The following is a 20,533-nucleotide window of genomic DNA, read 5'->3' as shown; positions in this document are numbered from 1 at the left end:
AAAAGGAAAACGGTATAGGTCAACAAACAAAGAAATGGGAGGAAGACAACATTGTGTCAATCTTTTTGAAACACCCTGTAGAAGGGGTCGGTTTGGAAGGACACAAGCTTGTCAGATTCCCATATGTAACATTTTGAGATAAAGATCATGGCATGTGTGGAGGGAATTTTTGTTGAAGGCACGGAGAAAGGTCGTGCTGTCGGGATGGAAGAAGGAGCTTTGATGGATCAAGCGGTTCGGTGAGAGACAATTTTGAAAAATATGCCTCGTGAAGAAAAAGCAGAGGAGGAATAGATGGTGATGAAATGTAATACATGGGGTACTCATGGCAGATAAATAAGGAAAGTGAAACATTTTAATATGTTTTTAAAAGTTTTCAAAAGAAGAAGGAAGAAACATTTCGTTCAAGGAAGATTGAGTGTGGAGATATTGAGAATATGGCAAAAATAAGAACGTGGTACGAGAAGTACAGGTAAAAGGTAGAATGAGATCGTATTTTGGAGTGAAGAAGTTTTTTTTTTTTTTGAAGCGAGGAGAGGGAATGGGATAACATTGAAGAAGTAGGACAAAATTTTGGGATAGGAAAAGAAAAGAAAAGGGAAAATAAAGAAGAAAGAAATGGAATCGACAAAAACCTCAAAACTGAGATGGTTTTCACCTCGCTACATAGGCTTGGGCTACAAAAAACAAATTTGACAAAATTGCATAACAAGGTACAATTTAACACAGAAAATTGGACAAAAAACACAAACAGGGACATTGGGACGAAAATATAACAGAACAACATGGTGGATGCGGTTTGGATAACTTAGCTTTGATTGAATGAAAATGTACAGGCTGCGATGATATGTTTTGAACAGAAGGAGTATGTCATTGCATTTGACCTTGGCATCTATGTTAAGACATAAGATCTCATGAATAGTACCAGTTGACTTTTCTGACACTATGATCTGAATGGGAGCATTTCATGTTGCACTGAATTTCCTTGGTCTTCTTGGCAAAAAAATATGAAAACTCTACATTGCAAGGTCAACTGGTTGAGTCCGATGTCAATGAAACCAGTACAGTATCTGCTCTTATGCACAGCAAGTGCTATCATGATGGAAAAAATGGCCACAAGCTGGCTATGGAATGGGAGGCCATGGGAGATGTGTTCCATCTGCAATGGCAGGCTTTCATATGATAGTTATGATTGAAAACAAAACACCCAGGAAATTCAGAGTTACTTCGGCAGTTGTTGGAAAGTCAATATGCTGTTCATGAGAAGAATGAAGCTCTTCCAGACGTGTTTGCCAAACTACTTGCTGAACAGGAACCAATGAGAGCTAAATTTAGCAGGTTAAAGAATGAAACAAGAGAAAAATCAAGAATCGTTCTTCTGAGATGACTACATTACAATGCTCAAAACACTTTTTGCAGTTCATCAAAGCTGATAGGACTACGAACTGGCTTCTCCATCTCTCGGCAACAGCAACTCCGGCACCACTCTTCTATTCAAAGAACCGGATGAACGATGCACACTGGCTACCTGTATCAGGTCGACATGAATCAACTGTCATAAAAAAAACACCCTGAAGTCCATATGGAGTTCATGAGTGGGAACCTTTCCAGTAAGAGATCAAGCCAACACTTTTTCAAATTCTGGAGAGAAATGGCATTGGTACAAGCAATCAACCTTGACTCAAAATCCATAAGGTGGCATTGCAGGAACAAGTCAACACCCTGGTGCTCTGTATTGCTGGTTTCTGACAAGCCATGAGAGGGCTGCAGTCACAAGAGCATTCTGACACCCGTGTAAGGACGTACTGATGAACAGATGGATGACTCGCCATCCCATAAGCTCCGTGGAACTACTTTACAGGTGAGCTAAAAACCATCCCTGGGAATATTACAACAAACAAACTACATTTGGAAGCTGTCCAAGGCTCAGTGACAATCCTGAAGAGAGCCCTGAGCACAAAACTTTGAGAACAGAAAACTTCACAGCTTGGTCCATGAATCGTGACCCCATACGAAAATGAAAGTGAATGATTTGAGCCTGTCCTGGGAGAACTCCATTCCACATTCTGAAACCCACATATGTAGATACCAATTAGCGACACACATGTACAAACACACACACACACACACACACACACACACACACACACACACACACACACACACACATTGAAAGGTTAAATAAAGTGATGTCCAGTAAAAATAAAATTGCACATTTTCAGCGGATGAGACATCTCCCGAGGAACCCACCGCATGGCACTGCAGGACCCAACAAAGGTGGAAATGTACGTGTAATCAATGTGATATTGACAGCACGTGTACTTTTTCCCGAAACAAACAACCAAAAACCTTGGAGAGTGCTCGCCAAGTGGCTTAATCATTCAAGCAAGCACTCCAACAAAACGGTCGATATGAAACGGCTCCCTTGGCACGCAATTGGCAATCACCAAACCGCCATATTCAACACACAACTCCCAAAGACGCCCAAAATGTCCGAATTGGACAAATTAACACTTTTCTAGGAGTTGGCACTGCTTGTAAGTTTACAAGGAATTAAGGTGCAGAAGGAAGCCATTCGGTCAATCATGTCTATGCCACACCAATACCAGATTGAATCAATCCGTTGATACCCCTTCCCTTGTGTGCAACCTTTTTGGCTGATACACTGGTACTCAATTTGCCGACCTCAGAAGGATGACAGGCTGAGTCATCCCCCTGGTATTAATTCAGCAGCCAACGGGGCTTGAACTCAGGACCCTAAGATCCCAAGCCACCACCCTACCGCTAAGCCAACACCAGGTATGATTCTGTAGCTTAGTTTGATTCTGCACCTCGATTCTGCACTTACATAAAAGTTTGATTCTGAAGCTTAAATTTTGTAATTCTTCTGCATTTAACAGATACTCGTGGCAATTACATGTGGGGAAATGAAATATAACAACGAACGCTGATGTCTCCGGGCGTTTTTTTAGCATTGCAATTTACCCAGCGATTTGGAGCTATGATGAACAGTTTGTTCCAAGTTGCGGTCTGTTCCAAGTTGAGGTAAGGTTGAGCAGGCCAAAAAACATGGTGGCTTCAGACCCCAGGGAGGTTACCCAGGAAACACCTTGAGACACCAGACATCGAGGCAGCCGAGGGTCCCCTGCTGAAGAATATAATTAATAAGGTGGGAAGGGGTGTTTTAATTAACCCAAATGCCCAATGTTCACTCTTGCACTTCCTTTGAGTTTTCTTAGTATGCCTGCAATGTTTCAGGCTGCTCGGTTTTATGGTTTTGGGTTATGGAGGAGAAACACACACACACACACACACACACACACACACACACACACACACACACACACACACACACACACACACACACACACACACACACACACACACACACTACCTTTTATTTGTGTATATATATATATATATATATATATATATATATATATATATATATATATATATATATATATATATATATATATATATATATATTTTGTAATTGAAATTGAGTCACTTGAATAGAAGAGCATTTGTAGCACCTATCATGGAGATGGGATCAGGTGAAAGAACTTATTCGTGGGTGAGTCTCAAGAGACACAAATTCAATCGTATGGTATTGCCTTGGTTGAGTTAAATGGATCTGAATCACTCTAGTTTGTGGCAGCTTAATACAGGAATGGCCGGCGTTAGGAGTTGCACATTTAATATCATGAAATAGAGGCAATTTTAAAAAGATAAAATCACTTATCCTGGGAGATAGAACCAACTGCTTGAAAACATAAGTGTCTGGTGGTAAAACAATTTTGTAAAAACTTATGTCAGCCTCCAAAAAACGATCCTATGTGTATTTATTTTCCACAGGTCAAAATGATCCTGTGTGATCTTATTTTTCTAAAAATAGATCCTTTGACGTCATGGAAGCTGTTCAGCCATAGATTGTTGTTCTTGTCTCCATTGTCTGTTATTACAATTTTGCATCAAGATCTTGTTTTTACAACAGGTTGGCAACTACCCATACGATAAACAACTTTACACTCAAATCAGACTTTTATCAAAGAAATAATGCAAACTTGTAATAACAGACAATGGAGACAATAAATGCATGTTTGCTTACCACTATATGACAACTTCAAGTAAATTGGATGTTTTAATGAACGACAACACCCACTCCATACGGGAGTGACAGGGAGGGTCATGTTATCCTATCTGGGGTTTCTCGATTGCAGTCGATCTAGCCTTGGCTCCGTTCTTCTGTGATGGACACAATAAGCAGAGAATGCCTCAAGGATGTTGAGATTCCTCCAGATTTTTTTCAGTTTAGTGTTAAACAGCAATAGCGACTGTTTAAAAAGGTAGTCATACGTGTTTGTGGTTTATAATATTTTTTTAATTCTGGGAGGCCTCTTCTACTTTCTCGATTTCAAGCCCCATGAAATGCCACGATAATCCATTTATACACATTAACACAGCATTTGTTTAAGCTGTAAAAGCCCCTTGGGGAGAGGGGAGATTTTCAGTAATAATATTGTTTTGTAAAAACATTAATATTATGCTATTATCATTTCTCTCACCAGGGGAGAGGGAATTGCATTTGAGTCAATTTGTGTTTGTATGTTTGTTTGTCTGCACAGAACTTTACTGTTTTTCTCCACAACCACTTGTTGGATTGACACAAATTTTTCACCATATGAGCGACTACTCATGTGGATTGTTTTAAAGATTATTATGACATCATAGGTCATGTGATGTGGCAGCCATGTTGGGAAAAAGGAAAAATTTGGACCTCCATTTCTCCAAAGCTGCACCAAGGAAAAATTGAAATTTTACACATGGTATTCCACATGGGGAATAAGTGTGATTTTTATTTATGACATCATAGGTGTCTTCACTATGAGGTCAAAATTGCATCTGTAGAATGCTACATCTGATAAGTATGAAATATTTTGAGGGTCATCTAGGGATAAATTGGTTCCCAGAAAAAAAAATTTGATGTCATCAGTCATGTAGTTCAGCAGCCATATATATATATATATATATATATATATATATATATATATATATATATATATATATATATATATATATATATATATATATATATATATTTTAAACCATCAAAAATCTTCTTCTCTGAAACAGCTGAACAGATTGAGGCAAATCTTTACAGGTATGGCCATCTATCCATGAGGAGCAAAACGTTCACACCTATGATGTCATAGGTCACATGGTTTGATTTACCCTAAAACCTATAAAAAAAAATCTTCTCCAGAACGGCTGGAGAGATCGAGGGGAAACTTCACGCACATGTTCCAAAAGCCTTGGGGATACCAGGGTGTTCATGAATAATTATTGATAGGTTGCTAGGTCTGGCACACATATTGGATTGAGCAAAACTCTGTAAAAACAAAATTCTTTCTCTTGACTCATTTCTCATTGTTTGATGTGAAACTTCACAATTATGATCAAATATTGATGTGGAATATTGGTTTTACATTTCAACCAAATCGGACGCACTGTCTAGCAGCCAGAATTATTTAATGTTTGAATGTGCATTGTTTCTAAAAAAAACAATTAATGAGGCTCACTTGGCTGTGCTGGGATGGGGTTGAGGAGAGAGGAGCAGCAGCTGAAGTCCGAATCCTATCCAGGTTGTTCCTGATGACTTCAGCTTTGCTTTATGCTTGTTTGGTTTCCTTTCAATGACTCTAATGCAGGACTGGATCAATTTGGTCTTCCATTTGATTTGAATTTAATTTATTTTAATCCCATTCTGAATTGAATTGAATAATAATAAATGTCATGGGTCAGGGTCAAGTGTCCGATCAAAGCAGGATTGCATCAAAGTGGGATGGCTTGGTACCCAGTTATCACTGCTAGCAGTTATAACGTGGCAGTTGTAGTTATGTCTACTAGCAGAGTACCCGCCCTACAGGCGATCTTGTTCCAAGCATGCAACATATTCTTCTGATGCAAACCTTTATTTGGGCAGTATATAGACAACTGAAAGGGGGAAGTAATTGTGAATTTCATGTTCCATATTTATTTCCTTTTAACATTGTTCTCAACAAAACTTTTTGTTTCAAACAATGTTTTTAACAAACGGGAACAGGAACAACACAGGCATGATCGGCCAAATGGCCTTCTCATGCGCCAAAGTTCACTGTGTATATTTGTGTAACGTTGGTAAGAACAGGAAGAGATGGGAGGGTGGAAAGAAAGTTTGGGGTGAGGGGGGCATGCAGTTGGAAGAGGGAGATTGGGATGTTGGGAGGTGGGGGTTGATTGAGGACTTGGAGTTGGAAAGGGGTTTGAGTACTTGGGGTTTGGGGCAGTTGAGGACTTGAAGAAGAAAGGGGGAGGGGATGACAGTTAGCTTGTGGGAGTGAGGGCAGAGAGGGGACAGAGTTGGGATTGAGGTGTTTGAGGCTTTTGAGGGGGAGTGGGGGGAGTTGAGTTCATCAGGTTGGGAGGGGTTTTGATGATTTGAAGAAATAGGGAAGGGAACACAGAGTTGGTGTGTGGTGGTCAAGGGAGCAGAGAGAGGACAGAGTTGGGAGGGTGGTAGAAGACTTGGGGTTGTGTGTGTGTGTGTGTTTGTGTGTGTGTGTGTGTGTGTGTGTGTGTGTGTGTGTGTGTGTGTGTGTGTGTGTGTGTGTGTGTGTGTGTGTGTGTGTGTGTGTGTGTGTGTGTGTGTGTGGTTGGGGGGGGGTATTTTGGATCCCTTGGATCTTTTGGGTCATTAAGGTATTTTGGGTCCTCTGGATCTTTTGTGTGTTTGCGATCATCAGAGTCTTTTGGGTCCTCTGGGTCCTTTGGGTATTTTATGTCCAGAGTATTTTGGGTATTTTGGGTATTTTGGGTATTTTGGGTCTTTTGGGTCTTTTGGGTCTTTTGGGTCTTCGGGGTCTTTCAGGTCTTTTGGGTCCTTGATGGTCTTCTGTGTCTTTAAGGGTCTTTGGAATCCATTCAGTCTGTTGGGTTCTCAGTGTATTTTTAGGTCCTCAGGGTCATTTGGGTCTTTTGGGTCCTCGGGTGGGGGTGGGGGTCTTTTGGGTCTAGGTTCCTCAGGTTAAGTATTTCAGGTTACAATTGTGGGTGACGTCAGGTCAACTGTCCAACCAATACACACGTACATACATACAGTTACGGTTTTGTATAACCGGCACTCCTCCAAAGCAATGGCACACAGCATACAGTGATCCCAAGGCAGTTATTGGCTGCTCTTAGAGTACCCTTATTCTGGACATTTCCATCTGTCTGTCTGTCTGCGAAATTTTGGTCAAGCCGAGGGGCTAAACCACTCAACCGATTCCAATGAAATTTGGTAGGTAGGACCAATATTTCTGGGAATCGTGTGCTTTCGAATATGGGACCCCGGACCCTAGCAACAGCATAGCATCGGCCCTTTCAAGTGGTCAAAAAATGGAAAAAAATTAAAAAAATCGAAAAATCGAAGCTTAGAGTTCTGTGCGTAATCTATCTAGCTCCCTTCTTGCCAATTTGCAGCCCTAACAAAAAATATTTGAAGGAGGAGATAGGTTTTGGGCGAGTACATGTCGAACATTTCAGAAACAGTTAGTTGCGAATATGTCTAAGAGAAAGAGTCTGATTTTTATGAAATTTTGGTGAAATGTGTACAATGTGGCTAGCATGTACACAAAAATGAATGGTTGCTATGCACACCTCCGTTGCTTAGCAACAGCTAAAATACTTTATCGTACATCGTACACTTATTGTAGACTGTACAAAAAAATCAATACCTCCGAAACTGGACCTCCGAGGGACCTGTTTTTTTTTTTTTGTGCCCAAGGAGAATGTCTTACAGCATCATATAAAAAAATAAAATCTTTAGCGAATAGATAAATGGAATTACCAGGGCTGCCATTTGTTAGAGTCTCTTTGGAAACATGCCCGAAATTTCACAAGGCGGGTTTCTGGGCACAAACTAAGAGGGCTGTGATAATCATATTTATTGTGCTAAATTGATTGATAGCATGTACATTGTACATGAATATCGGTGAGTCGCGTCGGCCAGCTTTCCATATAGAGCGAGCAGCCATGTCGCCTACCGGCTTGTCTTACTCTACTTCTTCCACAAACCATGCAAGCAAGCATGCATACAGAAAAATAACAATGAAAGGGACACCTCGGAAGCACAGCAAGGTTCATTTGCATACGCATGCCAATTTCCATTCAAATTGCGTGCCAAAATCCAACAGCCGTCTCACCTTAAACCTTCATTCTGCTCACCATGATGTTACGATGCTCACTATAACCACTCCACACGTCTCTAAAAATCCCCACAAACACCTATATCCATTTCTTCACCGCAAATGCCACAGCGATGAACACCCCCTCCCTCTTCGCCACAATGCCACCTTTACAACCATCCTCCTAATCTCTTCGCTATGAACACCACAATGGTCTTTTACCTCTCCATAACCGCTGTAACTGCCATCTATCCCTTGGATGCTCATCACAGTCTCGAAAGATGCCAAAGATGCCGAGGGAACGAGAGTTGTGTTGTTTCATGGTATAACTCAAAGTGCAAGCATGCGCTGGGGTTTCTTTGAGGACGTACAGATAGCGCTGGGATTGCCATAAATTACCACATTTAAATGGAGGCCAGTGTACGTTCGGGGCTGGAGAGCGCTCATGAAAACTTTTTCCCCATGTTAATCTCGGAGCTCCGACGCATGGCCAGATCCAAGATCAAAAGATGCCATTTTTGAGTCTGAGGCCTGTCGTGGCATGGCTATGGTGTGGGGCAACTTTTGTACGCCAATGGGGGAGCGAGAAAACGCTTACAGCCTCGTTTGATGCAGCTTTTAGTAAATCCCTCACTCAGGGGCCCATAGAAGGAGCAAATCGGCTACAATCAGGGCATATTTTGCCACATTTCAATGCAGGCAGACTTTGGCAGACTGGGCAAGCTTCACTTCTCAAGGCAGCCAGACAGCAACTCTCCAGCGCCGAGCAAGTAACACCACAGATCAGTGCAGCTGAGCGAGGAATCAGAGCAGAGCAATTGACTCCCAGAACAGGCCGGGACCCTTCCCGTTTTATTGACGCTCAGTTTAGCTGCACCCAGCAGCCAACATTTACATGTACAAACTCTTACACAATTTTGTTGAGGTCTTTCTCTTGTGCATCTTTCTTTCCCAGCTTCATCTCGTCCATTGTCGACGCACAGAGTCATCGGCGCAGTAAAGTCCCGAACAACCATTCTTTTCAGTGAACCTTACTGAGAGTGCACTCAGTGCACGTCACACTTTTCTCTTACACCATGCCACACAACATGCTGCACGACACTCGCACCTCTCACGTTTTGGTTGCGCCAGTCCGCCGACCATACCGGTTCATCCTCAACTGCCTCTTATCTCTCTGGGCTATGTGTAATTTTCCTCAGGTGTGTGTGTGTGTGTGTGTGTGTGTGTGTGTGTGTGTGTGTGTGTGTGTGTGTGTGTGTGTGTGTGAGTGTGATGGTGCCTGTCATAGCATAAGTTAAGATTGTCTAAGTTTATTTGGGGTAACTCTGCACTGTGTCTGCTTTTGTGAATATTGCATTTCTTTTGCTGCACCCACAAATTCCTTACTTTTCCCTGCTGTGTACATCTTTGAATAAACCCATACTGTTCCACATAACTTTCCTCACTTTGTTAAAATAAATGTGCATTATAAATGTACCCAGCTCGTTTTTGTCTTTTCCTCCATTGGTACAGCATGGCTGCACCTTAGCATAGCCAGGAAGTTATCCCACAAAATCTGCTTATTAGCCGGTGCATACTTGGCAGCTCTGCTCGGCTGCACCTGATACAGTCACTAATGCAATTACGCATTGAGGGTGCGATTCCCCAATACGGCAATGTGTTCCTCATTAAATAGTAGTCAGACAGAGGACACTGGGTCACGTGTTCAAATTATTGTTGTTCATGGTCGATTAGTGACCCGCCGCGACACAAACTTATTCATGTGTGATGGCCTGCGATTCCCGGTGAGTCCTGGGAGAAACCAGGGATGTCTCCCTCCTCCACCCCCCACTCATTGTACCCCCCCCACAACCCCAGGGCCATGACAATACATACATAATGTACATAATCAGTAATCACATGCACTTGCTTCATTACATATAGATTATTAATTATGTAACACACCAGTCCACAAACACCACACAAAGCTATGCAAACACCAAACAAAAAAGTCTTGGGGAGGGTCTGCAATCTCTGATTGCTCTTTTTCTTGTTTGTGTTGTTATTAATTTTGTTATTAGAAGCAGCCTTGGAAAAACGCCACAATTAGCTATCTTAACACGGATATGCACCTGAACACAGACTTCACTTAAGGCAGAACATCCCTTTGGGGAAGGTGGCAAATGAAGTTGCTACAACCATCATCATGTGACCCTTAGTCCTTCTGTCAAGTTTGGTTGAGATTGGATAAGTAATGACTGAATGTATCGAGGTCTAAAAACTGTCAGACAGAAAGACAGACATACACCAAATTGCATACTTTAGTTTGATGATGATTACGGATGCATAGCCTATATGATCAGGGTGCCATTCTTCTCAATATGGAGTTGTAATGCAGGAACAAGTTCTGCAATTTATTTTGATTTCATATTCTTATCGACATTTTATTTTGCTCACTCTGATACCTCTTCTTCCTGATTCACAATTTGTTGTGAGTTCTCTGCAGGATAGGTTTATGTTATTGAATCATGATGGACAGTGTGCAATCTTAATTCTGGCATCAACATCATGGCTGTTGCCTTTCTCCTTCCATCTCCAACTCCTCCTATTATTCATGTTCTTGCTTTTCCCAAAAATCTGTGCCACTAGATTCAACAAAAATACCTGTTTTGCATGGCACAAGTGAACAACAAAAAAATAATGGTACCTGTTTTTAATAATGATTACATATTAAAATGCCTGTTTGTAAATTTGTATCTGCAGACATTTTATAAGATTGTCTGTTATCCAAACTTTTACTCCAAGAACATGTCACAATGTATAATTTTAAGTTAAATAAACAATGTCTGACAGCAATGCTTCATAAGTGTTTTACCTGTTTCCACAGAAAGATTTTTCACAGATATGTATCACAGGTGAACCCAGGATTTTAAAGGGAGTGACGAGTTGACATGCATTCTCTCTCAAAAAATATACATTACAAGTATTGCTAAAAATGAAAATTTATAGTCTCATAGCACCATCAGGACCAATCCATACATTGAGCTGGTTGGAGTTTTTTTTGTTTTTGCTTTTGCATATGATTTTGATGGATATCCCTTTTTGACACATGAGCTCCTTGGACTTTTGGCTCCCCCACCTTGTGCTCTCTGGAGAAAAATCTGGCTACTCAGGTATATGGAGGTTTGAATAGTGGCCGGTAAAATGGGTGCTCGGGTAAATGGAGGTTTGAATAGCGCACAGTAAACCGGCTGCTCAGGTATATGGAGGTTTGAATAGTGGCCGGTAAAATGGGTGCTCGGGTATGTGGAGGTTTGAATAGCGGACAGTAGACCGGCTGCTCAGATATGTGGAGGTTTGAATAGCGGACAGTAAACCGGCTGCTCGGATATATGGAGGTCTGAATTGTGGCCGCTAAACCAGCTGCTTAGGTGTATGGAGGTTTGAATAGTGGACGGTAAACCAGCCGCTCAGGTATATGGAGTTTCTAATAGCGGCTGGTAAAATGGCCGTGAGGGTTCAAAGGATTAAGAGCAATAGATTCAATATCTACTAATGTCACGGCGACCTATTACTACTCCAACTACTACTACTACGACTACTACTACTACCACCACTACTACTACTACTACTACTACTACTACTACTACTACTACTACTACTACTACTACTACTACTACTACTACTTTAAATGCCCCCAATTAGTCCCACCTTCTTGTGGGTTGGCTGGAAAAGTTTTTTACCCAAGTTTTTCATGAACAAACTGGCCAGGCCTGACATTTGAATGAATCTGATAAGGGCAGAAATTTGTCCATTTTTTTTTTCAAAAAGGTTAGGCTTATGCAATAGCAAAGTAAAAGAGGGGGAAACGACCACAAAATTACAGTGTGGTGGTGGGGCCGTGGTGAGACACAAGGACCAAGAAAATGAATGGACAGGACAAAAGGAGAGAAAGAGAGAAAAAAAAAAGTGGAAGAAACACAGGAACCTACAAAGAAGTGGGTTGGGTTAAGTTAGGTAGGATTAATTGGGGTACAAATATTGCCAGTAGATTTGGATGATGATGTGAGATGGTAGTGCACTGCCTGCTTGTTGAAGTCCTGAGTGAAGGAGTCGGATTGACAACCTCAGGAAGATGGGACAAACCACAAACGGGACAGAAGAGGAACAAATAGTTTTAGTTGTGCAACCTGGATTCTGAGAGTTAAGCGAAGAAGGAGTTTCTGGAAGAACACATGTATCCTAGATTTTCTCGGGAGGGTCAGAGTGCTGAGAGTGAAGAAGGAGCCAGATTCAATATACTCAGGTGTGTTTGTGTGAGAAGAGAAGCAGTAAAATAAAAAAACAGAGGTCACTGACCTGGCTGCAATTTGAGAGTAATATACCTGTGCTTCAACCTCATTGTGGATGACCTGAATAATGTTTAAAGCTTTAAATTCCACAGATTTCAGGAGAAACAGATGTAATGCTCGGGTACCAAGCCATTAATTGGGAGCCCAGGACTCCATTATTCCACATACATTGAGAATAACTGACCCAGAGTGCCAGGTGATAACTCACCCACTCTTTCTTATTATTATTATTATTCTTATTATTATTGCATATGGCAGCTTGGCTGCCAGGTAGCTATCATTTTGTTGAGGCATGACTATGCCACTGATGCTGTGCCCCTATATGAATACATTAGTACTACTCATTTTGCCAACCTCAGAAGGATGACAGGTTGAGTCAACCCCACCTGGTGTTAATTCAGCACCCAACAGTGCTTGAACTCAGGAACCTAAGATCCCAAGCCAGCCAGCTACCCTAACCACAAAGCCAACACCAGGCTTACCCACTCTTTCCAAAAGACACCAATGGACACATAACGTAATCAGCTGATGTTCACAGACAGAACACCCAGCTTAATTTTCAACCGAGTGATGGTGCACTTTCTGATGCAATGACTTTCCTGTGAAGTACAAATCTAATAGTTCATCATCGTCCCACCGAGACTCAAACTCAGACTGCACAACCCAACAGCTCACAGGTAAGTGCGCTACCTCCATACCATTGTTTTGGACTGATGAGCAAAATCCAATGTTGAGAAACAAGTGAATATGATGTGATTCAAACCTACCCATGAGCAAATGCATTCTCACATCTATCGTTAGACCCATCTGGATCCTGTGTAATGAGAGAGGCGTTCAGCGTTTTAAAATATCTTCTTTGCACAGAAGCTCATTTCCTGAACCAATGAATTGTGACAACCATTAAGTTGACATGACAAGGCCATCAACATGTTTTTGCAATCCTCTAACCAGCTCTGCCATATTTACTAATTTGTGTAAGGGTTTACCTGCATATTAGGTATGTAAAAATCGTGGAACCTTGACACCTCTTGCCGTTTCTTCCTCTCCTCCTCCTCAATATCCCCCCCATCCTTGTCCAATCCACCTCCCCTTCCTTTTCTCAAATTTATGTTTATAAACTTACATGCCCTCTTCTCCTTTCTGGTAATATGAAAGTTCATCCTTAAGGTATGCCTGGACAAAGAGTCATCTGATAAATCAAATAACATTCCATTTATATTATGCAGTGATATATTCTGGCCAGAACGGCACTTACAGGAAGAGGAAACACCATTCTTTATATGACTTTACTAATTCTTATTATGAGCAGATGCTGCCAAGGCTTGAACTAATGGCTTGATGGAGTACTGCTCTCCTCTCTGGGCTGACACCCCTGCCTCGCATCTTGCTCAGCTTGACACCCTGGAAACCAAGGCTTTCAACATCATTGGAATCTTCTGCAAAGCTGAGTCAATGCATCCATCACTTCTTTGCCAGAGCAGACAGGTCAGTGTCTATTTGTCTTCTACTGCCTCCTTTCTGGTCTTGCACCCTCTGCTCTTTCCGTGCTTTGTCCCCCTCCCCCAGCTTTCTGCAGGGTGCACACGGTCCACCATGAATAACCTTCTGATGAAACTCCCAAAATCCAGAATCACTGCTCGCTCCTCATTTGTTCCTCTTTTTCCTTGACTGTAGAACCAACTTCCATATTCCCTTCAATCTCATTCTTCTCTTCAAGCCTTCAAGACAGCTGTTCACCAGCATCTCAGATAATCCCCCATCCAAAACCATGATCTTTTCTACTCTGTTATCCTCCCCTCGCCCCTGCCAAAAGCCCACCTCCTTCCAAATTTCGAGTTTTACCTCTCCTACTCCTACAAGTCCTCCCCTGCCCTCATTTCTCTCCATACCCATTGTTTGCTCAACTCCCTCTATTTTTTCCTTCAACCCTGCTATTGGTGTTCTGTTTCTCTTTCTCTCTCTCTCTCTCACTCTCTCTCTCTCTCTCTCTCTCTCTCTCTCTCTCTCTCTCACTCTCTCTGTCTGACTGACTGACTCTCTCTCTCTCTCTCTCTCTCTCTCTTCCTCTCTCTCTCTCTCTCTCTCTCTCTCTCTCTCTCTCTGTCTGTCTGTCTGTCTGTCTGTCTCTCTCTCTCTCTCTCTCTCTCTCTCTCTCTCTCTCTCTCTCTCTCTCTCTCTCTCTCTCTCTCTCTCTCTCTCTCTCTCTCTCTCTCTCTCTCTCTCTCTCTCTCTCTCTCTCTCTCTCTCTCTCTGTCTGTCTGTCTCTCTCTCTCTCTGCTGTGTCCTGATCCGTTCAGTGTTCTAGCTTTTCCATGAGGTCTACAAAAAAGGCTTGTCATGTAATATAACAGTCGTGAAACTATCTTCTTGTTCTGAACAAATTTGATTTATCTTCCCTATAATTAGTACTCAACACCATTATCTTGTGTCCATTTCACCCATTTCTGTGACACCTGCTTTTAGCCACCACCTGCCAATGTAATTCAGTACACCAACATAATATAATGCTACAGCAATAAATAATAATGTCAACACAGCTGTAAGCTGGAGAATTGTGGGTAATATGGAAGGGGGCTCAAGTAGCGTTTCATTATTGTCATTCTAAGTACAAATACACTCGTTTTAAAGCAAATGTAAGTGAAAATATAATGTATGTTTTCAAGTGTACAAATGAGTGAAACCACTTCTGTTTTTACTAGATGTTGGGCGTTCAGCTTATTCATCCATTTTCCATCACGTCCACGTACCCCTGCATTGCTTTTACCAAGGAAGGCAACCCTGCACACCTCTCAAAGGCCGGAGCAGAGCTCGCATGTTGCAGGGCTTGAAAGCCAAAAAAAGACGACAACTTTCTCAAAAGTATTTTTGCCCAAATTGATGTTTGGAGTCTCAGTTACCAGCAAGTCTGTTGGACTAGTGTTTTTGCCACGAGGGACGTTTGTTTTCACAGCCATTTGAGCAATCCTGTGCCAGCCTGCTTCGATACAGGGTTACTTGTTAGCATTTTCCCCTAAGGTGCCAGCAATGAGAGCGGACCAAACTTTCGAGATGAATATTAATGGCAAGGAAATGTAGTCAAACATGCTGCTTCGCGTCGTTTGTTGGCTGCTCTTTACAGCCAAGGTAAAACTGCCATAATGTATTCTTTTTATTTAAATTTCCCAGTGCCAAGTTCAGGGAGAACTTCGTAGCAAGTGACCTGCAGGGCAAAGACATTGGCCAATCGACACGTAAATACCGTTTTAAGCGTCCTTTTCATGAGCCGCAACATAGTTACCATTGAAATGCCACTGTGTCTAACACTATGACTATTTATTTAATCCTGTTGACGTGTGATTCCCATTGGCATGTGATTGTTGTTGGCGTGTGATTCCCAAGCCGCGATGATTCCCATTTTGTTGGGACTGCCAGAGAAATGGTTTGGCAACAGTCACGAACCAGTTGGCTAAGTCTAACGTTCATCTGAAGGTGGCAGTAATTTTGAACTTGGGTGACGGGGATGACTCGCTGACTTTGCAAAAAGATGTGAGATCTTTAGCATCCACCAACTAATGCTATCAGACTGACCACCTGGCTTAGCGTCCTTACAAGGAATGGCGCAGTTGATGTTACAACGACATGCGTACGAAGTAGCGATATGATGGTGTATATGTGGGTCGAGATTCACACCCAGAAGAGATAGCTCAAAGGTAAGTGCGCTAAATCATCTCATGAAATCTTTGGCATATTGCATCGAACACCCTCGCAATGAGGTGGCACCATTTTTGAATAGCTCGTGGGCGCAAATTGTTAGAACTATAAAATAATAAATTGTAAGCTATTCCACGAATCATGCATATTTCAACATTAATAGTGCATGGTAAATTCAACTCTGCACTACAAACTACTCAAAAGTGTTTTGATGGCTTTTTCATCCTCAACTGCAAGCTCGTTCACGAAACGGGTTTTGTTCGCTCAAAGCGCAGAATATTTCAACTGCAAATGAATACTCATATTGCTCAGCGTAAGAGAAAATCCATTCACGATACAAATTCTGATCTCAGAAAGAATGGAGCATTTATTCCCTGATGGAGTAATCAACTTTTCTGCTCTATAACTGCTTGAAAGGTGCCACGACCGTTGAACACGCTGGAAAATGATGTCTCTTTTTTTTCCTGATTTTGACGTGAGTAATTATCACAGATTACATGTTTTTCTGGACTGTAAGACAGATTTTGAAAAGTTTTGCGCCTTCGTGAATCGTACATCCCATTGCTCTTTGACAACCGAATGACGAGGTGCATACAGCATCTCCTAGTGGGGCATGCTTGTAAGCTGGGAGCAGATGTTGGGGGTGAATCCCTACCTGCACACACAATAAATATAAGGTATATATATATATATATATATATATATATATATATATATATATATATATATATATATATATATATATATATATGTATATATATATACATATGTGATAAAGTTGATTGTGAAAGAGCTTCATATATTTGATTAAATGTATTGTACTTGCATTGTGGAAACTGCTAAATACCTCAAGTAAATCAAGAATGAGTGATCGGAACGAGCCTTTACTTTAACAGTTAACACTTCCACTCATTTTAAATGTAAATACGACAAAAGTTGATAAATAAAACTCTTCTTTATGTTTGAATGGGTTGCTCGGCAATGATATATATATATATATATATATATATATATATATATATATATATATATATATATATATATATATATATATATATATATATATATATATATATATATATATATATATATATATATATATATATATATATATATATATATATATATATATATATATATATATATATATATATATATATATATATATATATATATATATATATATATATATATATATATATATATATATATATATATATATATATATATATATATATATATATATATATATATATATATATATATATATATATATATATATATATATATATATATATATATATATATATATATATATACATACACATATATATATATATATATATATATATATATATATATATATATATATATATATATATATATATATATATATATATATATATATATATATATATATATATATATATATATATATATATATATATATATATATATATATATATATATATATATATATATATATATATATATATATATATATATATATATATATACACATATATATATATATATGTATATATATATGTATATGTATATATATGTATATATATATATATATATATATATATATATATATATATATATATATATATATATATATATATATATATATATATATATATATATATACATAAGCATTTATACATCAGCATATATATATACATATATTTTTTTTTTTCACGGCATGATTATAGTTCACAAACTATGCAGCATTCCCCCCCCCCCAGCCTCCACCCTTTTGCGCGCTAGTGACTCTGGACGCACCAATGGTCGTGATGACGGTGATGGCGAAGTAAAGAGAGCCCGCGAATTTCCATTGTACTCCGGCACGGTGAGGTTCGGAGCGCAACACCACGCGCTCCAGCTCACGATAGTCCTCTTGGCTGATGTTGTACTTTGCGCGAAGTCTCTGCTCGCGCATGGCCAGGCGGCTGCGCTCGCCAAGCTCGTGGTCCGACTCGAGCGCGTCGAACACGGCGGCGCCCACCAGCAGGTAGGCAAAGATGCAAAGAACCAGGGAGATTGTTCGAACGTTCTGGCGCTTCATGGCCAGGCCCGGACGCTCCTTGAGGCGCCGCGCATCCTCGCCTGTGGCTCGGGAGCCCAGCCGTCCCTTCGCTCCCTCTGTGTCTGATCCGAGATGCGTATGGAAATCGCAAGCCCCGTACCCCCCTCCCCCTTGCCCCCCACCACCCAAACTCCCCACACTCCGTACTCGTCTGGTGTTGCGCGCACGGTTTGCGCGTGCCTCGGTGGGAGGGACCTCGCGCTGTTATTCCTGTTCGATCAATGAACGGTACGAGCGCTCTGAGAGCCACCCAATGGGCGGTGCCTTGTGCATAACACCCTGGGATGATTGAACTCTTTGGGGAGGGGGAGGGTATTAAAGTCGACCCTTTTACTCGTCAATAATTTGAAACAATTTTGGATCCGGATTTTTATTGCCATCGGTCACAAATGTCCAAAATATCAAAGGGCATTTGGCAAAGAAAGGATTGCCAGGAGACCGAACACGAATGCTTATAATAACTCGAGGGGGAGCACTCGGTAGAGTACAAAACCTCCTCCGCCAATACTGCTGGATCACTTAAGTGAACCTGATGTCCTATTCATTGTAGGTCAAAACGGATCAGACTCTACTGAACCACGATTGAATAAACTAAACTAGATCGACGCGCATGTAGAAATGCCAAAAAAATCTACATTTTTTTTGAAAAAAAAAGTTGCAAAATTTGTTTTTTTTTCTCCAACAAATTTTTTTGGGGGGTTGGAAATCACTTAAAACATGTAGAAATGCAAAAAAAAAAAATTCAAATATTTTTCAAATAAAATCGAAATTTTTTTGAAAAAAAGTTGCAAAATTTTCGAAGTTTTTTTTTTTGGACCAAGTCCAAAATCTAATGGCATGATCCTTGGATCATACCTAATCCCCCCACCAAGTTTCGTCGAAATCCGTCCAGGAGTTTTTCTGTAATACTGTTCACAAACAAACAAACAAACAGACATGGGTGAAAACAGTAACCTCCATCCATCTTCGATGGCGGAGGTTAATGAGAGGGGGAGCACTCGGGAGAGTGCAAACCTCCGACGCCAATACTGCTGGGTCACTCAAGTGAACCTTATGTCTTCTTCATTAAATATGATGTCAACAGTGCTGACAGAGTTATAGTTCTTTTCTCCAACATTTTTTTTGGGGAGGGGGGGGGTTGGAAATCACTTAAAACATCTAGAAATGCAAAAAAAGAAATCGAAATTTTGTTGAAAAAAAGTTGCAAAATTTTTTTTCTCTAACAATTTTTTTTTGGGGGGGGGGGTTGGAAATCGCTTAAAACATGTAGAAATGCAAACAAAAGAAATCGAAATTTTGTTGAAAAAAATTACAAAAAATTTTTTTGTCTAAATTTTTTTGGGGGGGGGGTTGGAAATCACTTAAAACATGTAGAAATGCAAAAAAAAAATTTCTCTAACAATTTTTTTTTGGGTGGGGGGGGGACCAAGGCCAAAATTTAATGGCATGATCTTTGGACCATACCTCACCCCCCCTCCCCACCAAGTTTCGTCGAAATCCGTCGAGGATTTTTTTCCGTAATACTGTTCACAAACAAACAAACAAACAAACACACAAACAAACAAACAAACAAACAGAAAGGGGTGAAAACAGTAACCTCCATCCAACTTCGAAGATGGTGGAGGTTAATGAAGGGCATTGATAGAAGTCTAGAGATGCAGATTCGATTTGGACCAAGTTTTGGTAGCGACAGGACCAGGGGCAGTTCCGGATTAAGCCTCGGCTGGCCCTAAAGGCACATTTTGAAATTTCAGATAATGGCCTGAAAATTTTTAATTAGATCTCAGGCTCATGGAAATGGACCCCAGACAAAAGATGAACTGATTCAAGAACAAAATATTTAATACAAAAAAAGACAAATATTTAATGTGAATAGAAAATAGTTTATTTAATCCCTCTATACAATTTGCAGTGCATGAATGTATGCATGACAAAACATGTACACATTTGGCACTTTGCTTTACAGTTTACTAGACCTTAGATTGCAAAGTTGCCTAAATTTTTGTGGCCTGAATTTTTGGCTGGCCCTAAGGACATTGCTTGTCTGCCTAATGGTTAATCCAGCAATGACCAGGGGGAATATCTCGAGAGCAAGAGAGGTAATTGGCAGGTGAAGTTCACACGGTGAGAAGTTAATGCATGGAATGGTCTTCCCGGGAAGGAGTAAGCAGCAGTCGAGATGGTAGATTGCTGTCGAATGCTTTTATCGGTAC

General features: G+C 40.5%; 1 protein-coding gene across 1 annotated transcript in view; it reads right to left on the bottom strand.

Annotated features, from left to right (window-relative positions):
* Window positions 1–18,416, bottom strand: part of KCNK9 (potassium two pore domain channel subfamily K member 9) — a 36,878-nt gene extending 18,462 nt beyond the window's left edge. The window contains exon 1 of the mRNA XM_085894035.1: window positions 18,017–18,416. Coding sequence (XP_085750161.1) covers window positions 18,017–18,299 — 283 coding nt within the window. The 5' untranslated portion in view covers window positions 18,300–18,416. The remainder of the gene's footprint in view (window positions 1–18,016) is intronic.
* Window positions 18,417–20,533: the final 2,117 nt, after the last annotated feature.

This window comes from Eptatretus burgeri, chromosome 1, assembly GCF_056783735.1.
Source record: "Eptatretus burgeri isolate ZD-2024b chromosome 1, Ebu_testis_v1, whole genome shotgun sequence".
Taxonomy (NCBI): Eukaryota; Metazoa; Chordata; class Myxini; order Myxiniformes; family Myxinidae; genus Eptatretus; species Eptatretus burgeri.
The sequence above is the reverse complement of the archived record's forward strand: the minus strand, read 5'-3'. Positions and strand labels throughout refer to the sequence as shown.